Raw genomic sequence first — 12,499 nt, 5'->3', positions numbered from 1 at the left:
TTTGCAAAAAGAGCATCTGAGCTGGCAACCAACACTGCTCCATAGTCCAAAGATGCGAAGGACTGGCAAGGCTCCGCGGCGGAGGGTGTCTCGTGGCCACCTTCAAGGTTTTTGCAAGGCCTCCTCCAACTACTCTCAAGCGGGACTCCTCCAACCCGCAACCTGAGTCGTGCAACGGAGTATTTGAGTCTGTCCAGTTGCTCAAGCTTTGATTCCCGCATGGCGTCTTTCGTCTTTTCGAGAAGCAGATCTTGAAGATGAGGGTCCCGCACGACTGAAGCTAGCGGCATCTCTTCGTCGTCGTCAAGGTTATTGTCCGCGTCTTCAACATTTTTTCATCATGACTGATCTGCATCGTCCTGTGCGACAAACTCTTCATCGTCATCAATATCATGATGTCCTCCTTCTTGCCGGTAATTACCACCTACTGCCGTCTCCCCATTGACCTCCGCGTCATCATCACTTATTCATTGAGTGTGTCCATGCATGAAACAATTAGTGAGCAGGTGTCCCTGCACTTTGCCTGAATAGGGGTCAAACCATTTACCTAGTTTGCATTTTCGACATGGACACAATATCTCTCTGAGGTTATTTTCATACGTGTCGGCGATTGCGTGTTTGAGATATCTCATCACGTCCCTCATCTTGATGATCATTATCGCATGCACGGCAAGATACATAATTGATTAAAACCATGCATCCATCGGTAGTTTTCGGGGAAAATTTCGGCATGACCTTCCTACACAGTAGGACCTAGGAGCGCCAGAAATGTGCCGAAACGGAACTTAACGAATCAACATTTCGGTGCAATGTTGACAACTCATTTTCAACGCCGACACAAGCACAAACACAACATATATATACGACACATGCGCTTTGCTTCAAATTTCCAATATACGACAATTTCATTCCTCAATTTATTCATTAATCACCTATTTGGTTGATATATTAGTAGACGAGATCGAGACATCACGCCGCGGCCATGACGTATGGATTCCGACTTTCTAGATCTAGATCTAGATCTAGATCTAGATTGAGCGGTCACTGCGGGATAGATAGACCTAGATCTACATAGGAATGTGGGAGATGCATTTAGGAAGGGAAGATTTGCTCAAAAAATATTAATTTCTTTGGTCAAATTGGCTAAATTTGGGGTAAAAAGGGGCAAAAACTGGCTGGGTCGAGTTGTATGGGAGGAGTTGTGTGGGAGTAGTGGGGTAAGTGGCCGGTTAGTGGCAGAAATAATTGCCCAGGTTACTGCTGGCGCACCAGGGTGTGGGTGTGCCGGCAGTATTTAGCCCACCCGGTTGTATTTGGTGCGGGCCAGGCCCAGGAATTACTGTCGGCGCACCAGGCCAAGGGTGCGCCGGCAAGAGCGAATTACCGTCGACGCGCCCCTGGCCTGGTGCGCCGGCAGTAATTCCTGGGCCTGGCCCGGATCGGGCGAGCCACGGCCAGGATTTATCGTCGGCGCATGTTTCTGGTTGGTGCGCTGGTAGTAGGACTTCATCACTGGCGCGGTGACACATGGGTGCGCCGGCACCATTTGCCACCGGCGCATGTTTTTGCTGGTGCGCCGGCACTACTAATTCCATCTATAGTCCTTTTCCTAGTAGTGAAGATCTCAAAAGAGCACAACGCCGATGGAAGCACCATAGGAGAATCCCCACTCAACTCATGTAGCTCTCCCGTGATTTGCAACACCGGAGCCAAGAACTCATCTATGTCCTTGCACTTAGGGTCAGCCGACACAATAGGCTGCAGCGACTCGCAAGGCTCCGATTGCGGTGGAGAGGGTGTCGTGGCCACCTCCAAGGTCTCAAAAGAGCACAACACGGACGGAAGCACCACAGGAGAAACCCCAGGCAACTGATGTAGCTCTTCCATGATTTGCAACACCGGAGCCTAGAACTCGTCTATGTCCTTGCTCTTAGAGTCAGCCGGTACAATAGGTTGCGGCGACTGGCAGGGGCTGCCACGAGGAGAGAAACGGTTGTAGAGATGTTCTTCCTCAATCACAGATGACTCCGAAAATGGAAGCGAAGCCTGCACGGTGGTGAGCTCATGTCCACCAGAAGAACATGCCTTCGCCGGCTCCAAGGAAACACCAACGCGTGCCAACAATAATTTGAGACTTGCCACCTCCTCACGTAGAGGGCGAGATGCCTCCTCGACGCGCATAGCAACCAACTGAGTGAGCTCCATGCGCAACAAGGCAAACTGACACCGAAAACGGGAGTCCAAACTGGCGTTGACATTGACCTTCTCGCAACACCTTGGAGGCAACGATGTTGTAGGCGATGCCGAATGACACACGACCTCAACCCAACTCCGGGACGCCGAGGGTCTACAAGGCAGAGCAGGCGGAGAGAGGCTCTGCCCGCAAGGTGCACATACATATGGAGAACGAGCACATGTGTCCGGAGAGCGAGAACGAGCGCTGGGAAAGCACGCACGGCAGAAACGCTCCCGATGACCAAGACGACGACACCGAATGCAAATGAAGGGCGCACTGCATGTGTTGACCTGGTGGTCACGCTCGAGGCACCGAAAGCATCTCCCACGAGCCCAACGCTTGAATGCGAGACTACGCTCGAGGCATTCATTCCAAAGCAAAGACGACAACGGCTCGCGTGCGGCCACTCCGACCCACATGTACCCAGTCAGCCTTGTCTCCAAGAGCATCAACAGCAGCAGAGATGCCACCGCAGGACTTCGCTCACGCCTCAACAACATTACACACGCCAGCGTTGCCGCGGGCCGAGCCGAGAACATTCTCCTCTTCAGCAACGACAACTGGCAACTGCAACGTGGGTCTTGAAGGTCCCAGTGGCTAGCACCTCAATGGAATCCTTGGCGTTGCACTAGCAGGAAGAGCCACCTTGGAGACAGTCCCCCCCCGAGGCAGCAGGTGGCAGCTACAAGGACCCGAGCCCCTCCACTACAACAACAGTGTCACACAGATATCCGTTGGGAAAGCGAGAAGCTGCGAGCGGCTGCTGGCCGGCAACCACAAGTGCTGAGGGGCGCCAAGCGCCAAGGCAGGAGCCGTCGAAGGCATGGAGGCGGCTGAGGGTGAGGCGGCTGCCCCCGGTGGGAAGGTTCAGCCAGGTCATATACTCCAGTTAAGCCATCAAGGATACTATGATGAAAATGGGCCATGGAAGTTTTAAAGTTTGAGAAGGGGCCAAAAATAGTTAAAAGTTTGAAAAGAACCATTTAGATCAAAGACCTCGCTCATATGTACTCAACTACGGTACATTCTCTGAACAAGCCGACAGAAAACATCACTCTCTTCACTTGCCAATTCAGTGGCTGGCAATTCAGTGGCTGAGAACATATCTAGTGCTACCACCCCTTTAGGTGGTACCGTGCTACCGTATAAAAAAACGTATTTTATACGTGTCAAAAAAATTATACGAAAAATTGTGAGTGCTCATGAAGCATGTCCCTACAATATGCCAAAATTTCATATCCAAAATCGACATGGACACTGAAAAACAAAAAAAAGAAAAGCAGCATGAATAGTGTCATTTTCTGATTTGTCCTTTTGTGACACTAGGTAGCACTATTCATGCCGATTTTCTCTTTTTTGTTTCTCAGTGTCCATGTCGATTTTGGATATGAAATTTTGGGATGTTGTAGGGACATGCTTCATGAGCACTCACAATTTTTCGTATAATTTTTTGACATGTATAAAATACGTTTTTTTGTACGGTAGCACGGTAGCATGCAAAGGGGTGGTAGCACTAGATATCTTCTCGGCCTCTCGAATCTACGCATTTTGTTTTCTAGCCTACCTACTCACCACCAAACAGGTGGGTTTTATACTCGTACATTCTTGTCCGTCTGTTAAGCTGACCACGCAACCTTGTCGCCTTCCTCACGACGTAGCACTAATCACCGGGGCGATCGGCCACTTGTTCATCCGCCTGCTAGCCACCGAGAGGTCCGAGACCAGGTACTCATAACCCAGTCCACGTCGGAAAATCCAGATGCTAAGCGGCTATTTATTTCGGTATCGCCTATCGGTGGCCGTCCTATTCCCCGGCCGTGTTGATAGGCCATGGAAGAAATGCAGCCATTCTTAGTTGCACCTTCTCTTCTCAGTTGTCAACGACAGGGAGAGCACAGAGCAGCGGGTTCAAAGTTTAAGCACATATGCATAATCAGTAAATCCATATATCATGATTTGATAGACATGGGATGGAGCACACCTCTCATCAAAGATCAAAGCACAGAGCAGCTTAGTAAACACACCTTTGTGGCCTTCCAGGATTACATATTTACATAGTGTAGCACGAAGTGGCAAGTTCAAACGCTCGAAGCACAGAGCAACTTAGTTTACATACACATTCCCAGGATTACATAGTGGTACAAAGTAACAACAGCAACTTATTGCAATACACCTCAGCTACAGCAGCACTATACTATCTTATTACGGTACAAAACAGCTAGAGTAGCTAAAATTATCTATATCCGTACAAATTACCATACTGAACAAGGTTGTTACCCAAGGGAACATAAGGTACACACAACTTGGATGTATTTACAATCATGCAGCTGGATGCAAGGGGGTCACCCAATCAGGGCAGTCCGACCTCTGTCCAGCAAGGGAGCGGTAGGCAAGAACCTGGGCTTGAGTATCCACACATGGTTCTCCATCAACTGCCATGCGTAGCATGCTCTCCGGACTGGGAGGCGTAAACTCGATGTTCCAGAAGGGCCTCGCCATGTGGAGGAGCTCGAGGCCTGTTGCAGAGGCTTTATAGCCTTGCACCCAAATGTACCTCAGTGAGGGCATCTGGAGCACAGCGAGGGACAGAGCTCGCTCGCTGAAGCAGCAGCTCCTCAGTTCAAGCTTACGCAGGTTGGTGCACCCTATTGCAAACCGGATCAATCCAAGATCAGATTCACCAACGTTGCCCAGTAGCATGTACTGGATATTTCCACTGTACTGCCCGATGTATTCAAGGCCCGTGTCCGAGAGCCCTCCAGGTCTCAGGTAGAAAGCAAATCTCCGGAGCTTGGTGCAGCTCCTTAACAGAGCACGAACACCGTTGTCAAGTGGCAGATCAGTTACCTGCTTTTGTCTGTCAAGTAGGACAAGCCGGAAGTCGTAGAGATTTTGGCAGAAAGTCCCAATAGATTCCAGAGCCCCATTGGTGATATCAGATACATAGGCAGCTATGTACTCCAGATCACGGCAACCAACAGCTACAGCTGTCAGACCTAACTGAGAAACTCCTTGCTCTTCTTCTAGACCAGGATCATCGTCTCCCCGCTCAATTCGAAGTCTTCGTAGCTTCTTGCATGTATCGCCAACAACCTGCAGCCCTCTGTCTCCTATTACATTCCTCACCTGTAGACAGAACCTACTGTCAATAAAATGAGATTATCACAAATTTCACACACCCAAAATACAGCAGTATATGAGAAACATTACCTCAAGAACAAATAGGTTCGGACATTTTGAGATAAGCTGGCAATGATCCTCGGTGGTGAGAAAAGTGTACTGCAAGTCCAGTTTCTTAAGTGAAGCAGAAAATGGGAAGATAACAGGCATCTCATTTGTCCCCATGTACGTAAGCCCCAAGAAGCATACTCTTGGTGGAAACTTGACCTTTTCATACTTTGTGAGCTCTCCTACCTCATAGAACGCTCCTCCAGCAAAATCTTCCAATGCATTGGCTGCTTTGAAAAAACCAACCAGATCTGAAAGATCACACTCACTAATCTTCAAAGAGAGTAATGATTTGCAGTTCTTTGCTAGAAGCTCCAGATCAGCCGGCGCCACTTTGAGCTCAGTCATGTAGAAGTTCAGTGTCACCAGAAGAGAATTGTTGGCAGCAAGTTCATGAAGCCATTCACCACCTTTATCAGTTATTGAGCATTCTTCGAGAAATAAAGTTCTCAAGGATCTGCCAAGATAATTTAGAATAACATGTTAATGCAGCGATAGCTCGCAATCATAACAGTGATGATAATGGAATCGCTGTGAAATAATGTATAACCACACATGATTTGCTAAGAACAAAGGGAGAAGGGAAAGTAAGAAGCAATATACGACCAGAGCAGTCGAAACAGTTGTTGCCTCCAATATTGAAAAGTGGACTGATGATGAACCAGGAAATACGTGCAAACCTAATGAACATGTGCCCATGTTATGTCCTCTTTCATTAATAGTATTAGTAGGAGAGGACAGCAAAAACCATAAAAAACCAAGCCAATTTGTTTTATCAATTCATGGTTGCATTATGAGGCATTTCCAGCCATAAAAGAGCATGCTGATGTACATCAATTCTGCCTAACCCATTACTTCCTTTGTATAGTGCTAAACTTGGGTCGCCCATTTCCAAATGTGAGCTTCACAAGCTCAAACGTTGAAAATGGATCTGTACTTTCAGCACACATCATACTTGCATTCTAGGGGAAAATAATTTTCCTGGCACAGCTACATAGTTGCAGAATTGATTGGTCCGTGGGAAAGGCTTGTACCAAAAGAGAAAAATGAAGGAAAAGATGATGCTTGAAAGACATGACAGCATGACACAGTGCCACATTAATCTGATCATGATAGAACTGATTGAGTGATTGTTAACTGAAACCACCAGCTTGCAACTTTGTTTTGGTTCAAAAAATGGTTCACAGAGACGGAAGTAGTCTTGTAAGTCCAATCGGAGTTGCTCGATAGCACTCCTGGGGAAGATAGATCACCACCTGATGGTGCAACCTCAAATAAAATTTGCTTAAGCCTGAACTGGTTGGGGCCTCGGAGAGTGCTTGGAATCGGTAACTATAAACTAGCGACTCTTCACGCACACCCGGATCAGACATATATGTTACAAAGGAATCACAGGTGAAGAACTGAATTACTACACCAGATCTCCTAAATCTCCCTCCAGCAATCTTGCATGTAATGATCATATGAATTTGCTGTAGGAAACTAGAAATGTCTTGACGCTACCCAGAGAAATTGTGTGTGGAAGGTAAGTTCACACCTCTCTCCAATGAACCCAGGAAGTGAGTGAGCGACACATGGCTGTGCATTGATAACAGTCCATGGTAGAACAGAACAAATATCTAACTGTAGGAACTGACACGTAGCTCGTCCTTATCCATTATTACTCGATTTGGCGAAACCAGCTAACACCGGTAATCACTTCCACCCGATCACAAATATCTTGTAGCAGTAGGAAGATAAGGCAGAGCAGATCAACTGCCCAATTTACCGCAAGGGAAGTACGCATGCACGCGTCATCAACATGCAAAGAGGGAGAAAACAGGGGGCACAGCACAGAGATGCAGCAGGCGAGCAGCAGGAGAAGGCGAAGCGGTCCGGGAGAGGCCGTACCTGCAGGATCGCGCGACGAGGCGGAGCGCGTCGGTGGAGAACCCGGAGCACTTGTCGAGCCTGAGCTCCTGCAGCATGTGGCCGCGCGCGCGGACGAGGGCCGCGACGTCGTCATCTGACACGGCCATGCGTCGCAGCTTGAGGGCCTTGAGGCAGTCGAGCGGGGCGGCGAGGGCGGCGACCCAGGGCGCGGCGTAGGCGCCCCAGTCGTCGGGGATGAGGCCGTACATGGCGGCGCGGGGCTTGCCCTTGATGGCGAGCGACTCGAGCGTGGGGAAGCGCGCGAGGAGGCGGGACGGGCGGGCCGCGTAGCAGAAGCCGACGGTGACGTGCTTGCGGGTGAGCGCGTCGATGCGGTGCCAGCGGCGGCAGACGAGCGAGGCGGCCTCGCGGTCGCGCGGCGCGTCGACGTGGGCCAGGACGAGGTGCAGCGCCTCGTCGGGGAGGTAGGAGGTGCTGTCGGAGCTGAGCGCGCGGGTGAGGCGGCGCGGCGACGGCACCTCCCCGCCCATCGGACGGGTCGGGAGCGGGTGCTAGTGCGGCGGGCGGCCGGAGATCTGGGGGGAGGGCGGGGAGCGGCGGGAGCATGGAGATTCCTGGCGCGCTTTGTTGCCGGTGTGGGCGAGGGAGGGGAAGGGAATTATTGGAGGGATAGGAGGAAGAGGAGGCAGCGTTTACTTGTTTTTAGCTGCGGGGTTCGTCCGGTGGTGGGGCGCCACGTAAGACCCGCCCCGCTCTGCCGGTGGAGGCGATAAATGGCTTCGCCCACCCGGTACAACACAGTACCCCTACCACTCTACTGCTCCTAGATCACTAGCCTGTACCGCTCCACTCTGATGCTCATCTGCTCATCACATGACTTCTTTTTTCATTTTCAGAAAAGCATTTATTTGAATTTACTTACGCCAACGAATAGAGATGCAGCGGAATAACCTCAAAACTCCCACTTTTTCGATAAAGGGATTATATAATTATCGAAAGATATCGATTACATCTAGTCCCTGCAACAATGCAATACCTTGGTAGTATGGATGAAAAAAGAAAACTAAGAAATAAAAAATCCCGCTACATCAACACTACATTCAACACCAAGACAACACCTGGAATCCAGGCTCTCCAAAAGCGACGCCTTCAATAAGAAAACAATGCAAAAGCACCGTCGCCGCTCGATTAAAAGATTTGAAAGATAGTCCCCGCTTTCAAAACAATGTCTTCAACAAGAGACATTGCCATACACTAGGGTAGCCAGGACGAGCAGACGCCCCATGCCACCTTCGGAGCACTGTAGCTACTGTTTGTACAGTCAACGAAGGAAAACGCAGCCACGCCCAGGGTCATGGCCTGGGCTTGTCTCCGCCCCTGTTGTCATACACAACCAATTAAGGCCAGACCTTGGATTTTCACCCTGAAATGTAAGACTCTAAACTTCATTTGTGTTGTCGCCCCCACTTGCATGTTGCTGCTGCGAAACTCGGAATATCAAGCAAGTCCCTCAACGGCACAAAGACTCGAACCTCCGTAGCTAGTCCTCCAATTCGGCCTTCACGATATTCTCCGTTTCTGATTTCACCGTGGTCCAGAAAGTCATCTGTGACAACATAGAATAGAGCTTCGAGCCGCTCATTTCAAAACCAAACGGTCAGAATAAAAACATGGATGCGCACGATCGAATACCACCCGATCCAGCAAACTCCAGGCATAAGGTGCAACCATTCGCCGACGGAGCCTTCCAGAACTCAACACTCCAGCCAAATCCAGAAGGACATGCAGCACGTAGATCTCCGTCTTGGCGCGAGAGGAGCCCTAGGACCGTTAAACCCGAGCGAGCAGCCCCCACGACACCTGTCGGCAACCTGCAAGCTGCCGCACCAAACCCTACTAGCGGCCCAAAGGCTAGGCCAGCAATGAGAACGATGATGGCAGAGCAAGGTCGATCCCCGTCGGATCTGGACCTACCACGCAGCAAAGATGACCGGGGAGGCGGCATGGGAGAAACCCAAATCAAGATCTAGGGTTTCCACCACCACCCAGCCTGGCCATGAACCTCCACCGCCGGTCATGGCGCCGCCGGGAGAGGACCTCCACCACCTCCCCGACCATGGCCGCCGCCAAGATCGCTTCACGGCGACACATCTGCCATCGCCACCCTAGCTGCCGTGGCAGCCATCCCAGGCAAACCACCACCCCAGACCAACCATTCGGCGGCTGTGGCGGCGTGAAGGGCAGCGGCCAGGGGGATCTTTGGCGGCGACGTGAGGAAATGCCCCTGGTGTCACCCTGTGAGCGACACCCAGGGGCCAGGGTACTGGTTCGCTTCGAAGTGGGATTCCCTCAAAATTCCACTTAGGTCTTGTTTGATTCGTAGGATCTTTTCAGAACATAGGAATAGTAAAAGAACATGGTTGGAATGACATGTCCTCTTTGATCCTATAGAATTAGAAAACTACGGATTTTAAATCAAGGAGTGTTTGTTTGCACGGGAAAAAAATTGTAAAAGGGGTTGGAGTAAACGAAAATAATCCTATGAATCAAAATCCTTCGAAAATCATACACAATTATTTTAAATCAAACAAGCCATTATACAATTTATGAGGAGATTTCTAGGCCAAATGTTGGACCAGATTTAGATTAAAAATCTTCAAAGTTCAAACCAATTATAAATTGGATTTTGGCGGCATCCTACTCGACACATTATCAACCAAGGAAGCAGTCGTAGGAAATAGAGCAATTCGTAGTTTTTTCCTCCAAAAAGAAAGTGCACATCAAGCGAAAAGATAGTGTGGTCACGGCAGCTGCTCATGTGGTCGTATATAGCGGCGAGTGGATTTTATACAACTAGTGGATAATCACCCTCGATCCTGTGCAAGATCGCCTTGCTGCATAGTTGCATAGCCTTGTGGACGGCATTATTGCGTACTTGTGGTTGCCTGCCCATCTACCTTTATTTATACGGATGTCCTAGTCTTTTTCACTGGGCCACCAAATTGCCTCAAAATGGCATTACAAAAAAATGGATAAGACCGTCTGTGCAAAGCTAGGATTAGCAGGGTGTACACGGAAAAGGCAGCGACATGTATAAAGAGATGGCAGTTGGTAACATGATGTGTGCCAATACACTAGAACGCGATTGCTTAATTGCTAACCATGCTTGCAAGGTGGCTCTTGTCTTGCCATGCTTTCTTGTCGACAAATATATATGTGTGGATAATGAACAAGTATTTAATTAGGTTTCTTTTACTCCCTCCGGTCCTGCTGATTTCGTACTAAATCTGCGACAGTTAATATGCATTGGAGGGAGTACAAAAGGTGCCAATGTTGCTTTCAATCATTTAAATTGAGTGAAAAAAGAATACAAGAATAGTATGAATACAAGTGATCCCCGACTAAGGAAGAAGAAAGAAAACTAAAATTTCAACACGATAATAGGGAGGATAACCATAGAGGACTACACACAAAGAAAGAAAGAAATATCGTCGACTCAACCAGAGTGGATGAGCTCTTCAACTTCCATCTTTATCAAACACGACAGACGCGCCTTGCGCGCTGATCGTTTCTTTGTCACCGAACAACACCTCTCAAAAAAGGGGGGCGGGTGATGTGTGGGAATACGATGATCCAATGCGTGACGCGGACTTGCCAATCCGGCTTCGGATGCAATCACTCCACAACCTGGTCCAACATTGAGACCAGTTGACTAAATCCCGAAATAGTAGCATTCAAAGAAAAAGTAGCAACAAGTTTTAAAAAGAGTGAATCGTTCATAAGTTGGTCTAAACTACGAACATTGTCGGGCAGCAGCGAAGAGGAGCGAAGCAGGATGAGAGGGACCAGAAGAGAAGGGGGGAGAGGGGAAGGAGTGCTACCAAGAGAGACAAGCTTGGTCATGACCATATGATGGCACACCATAGTTAGACATGCATGTAATGAACTTGCCTAGTTTGATCCGGTACAACAATGGCAATGGTCGAGGATGAGGTTTGTGTAGCCCTGCTCGAAGAAGACACTGGATGTCAACAGGAATGGTTAGGTGGCATATCATGTCCATTCGTTCGTTGGAATTCCTCATGACTTTGTGTGCACTTTGTCGCGGTTTCAAACTGAAGATGAATTCCTTTGGTTCCCAATAAGTAAAAATAAAATAAAGATTGTGCAAAACGAATTGCCGTGAAATTACATGAAGTTCTTACTCCAAAGAAGAACAAAAAAAAAGGCTTAGATTCTATTAGCTCTGCCAGATTCTAACATTATTTTGATTGATTCCAAAAACTGGAGTACTTTTCAAACCTCAGCCTATGAGCCTGCAAATCTAACCGGAAGGAAATAATGTCAGTTGAGCTAGCTAGGGCCAATGAAGGGCGAGGCAGTTGAGCTCGTGACTGCCCACCCAGACGGGTCGTGACGGCGACACCTGTTCGTAGCTGCATCCATCATCCTACGTACTGGAGAGGGCGAAGCCGAGATGCCTACTTCAATTCAATGAGGACGTTCGTACCATACCAGCACCACCCCTATCAAAATCATGTTGCATCAGCATCGCGATAATTTAACAGCAAGAGCACTAAATTAGTAGACAGTGGCTGGTACGGCCAGGGAGCATCACTGACTTTTCTGGGTTCCAAGATCTAAATATAATTGTGCTCGCAGAGGTTCGTGTACTGTAATCTTGATCTTGCCAGGGTAGATTCTTCATCAGTTTATTTTTTTGTTTTTCCTGTGGCCACGGCTGGACAGACAAAGAGATCGCAGCAGCCAGCAGCACGTCCATCGAGACCTGCACAGGAGCTCAGATATGCTGTAAAAAAATGGAGCTCAGATATATTTACTGTATTTTGCTCTCTTGTTAAGAAAAGGACGGTCACGCGATCTTTTTCCATGCGCGAATCTCGGAGCGGGAACAAATATCTTGTGCAGTGCGCGGTGTGCCGGATCTCGACCGAGCGAATCCAGCGCACTTCTTCTCCTCAGGTGCACCGTCCACCTGGCGGGGTCCCCGATACTTTCGCTGCAGACGGGCCCACATGGACAGCCAAAGATGTCGGATGTGTTTCGTCCACGGCCTCTGACAAGTGGACCGGGCTCCGCAGTCCGTCAGAGAGCTCTGCCGTACTTATATGGACGAACGTACTACTGTAATGAATTTCGCGA

General features: G+C 49.0%; 1 protein-coding gene across 1 annotated transcript; it reads right to left on the bottom strand.

The window, feature by feature from the left end:
* Window positions 1–4,247: 4,247 nt before the first annotated feature.
* On the bottom strand, window positions 4,248–7,889 carry LOC124668557 (coronatine-insensitive protein homolog 1a). The gene is made up of 3 exons (XM_047205674.1): window positions 7,355–7,889; window positions 5,447–5,921; window positions 4,248–5,362 (listed from the first exon to the last, which is right to left on the bottom strand). Exons 1-3 carry the CDS (start codon window positions 7,864–7,866, stop codon window positions 4,556–4,558), a joined length of 1,794 nt encoding a protein of 597 aa, XP_047061630.1. The 5' UTR covers window positions 7,867–7,889; the 3' UTR covers window positions 4,248–4,555.
* Window positions 7,890–12,499: the final 4,610 nt, after the last annotated feature.

This window comes from Lolium rigidum, chromosome 6, assembly GCF_022539505.1.
Source record: "Lolium rigidum isolate FL_2022 chromosome 6, APGP_CSIRO_Lrig_0.1, whole genome shotgun sequence".
Taxonomy (NCBI): Eukaryota; Viridiplantae; Streptophyta; class Magnoliopsida; order Poales; family Poaceae; genus Lolium; species Lolium rigidum.
Note: the sequence above shows the minus strand (reverse complement) of the source record. Positions and strands in the feature narration are given on the sequence as shown.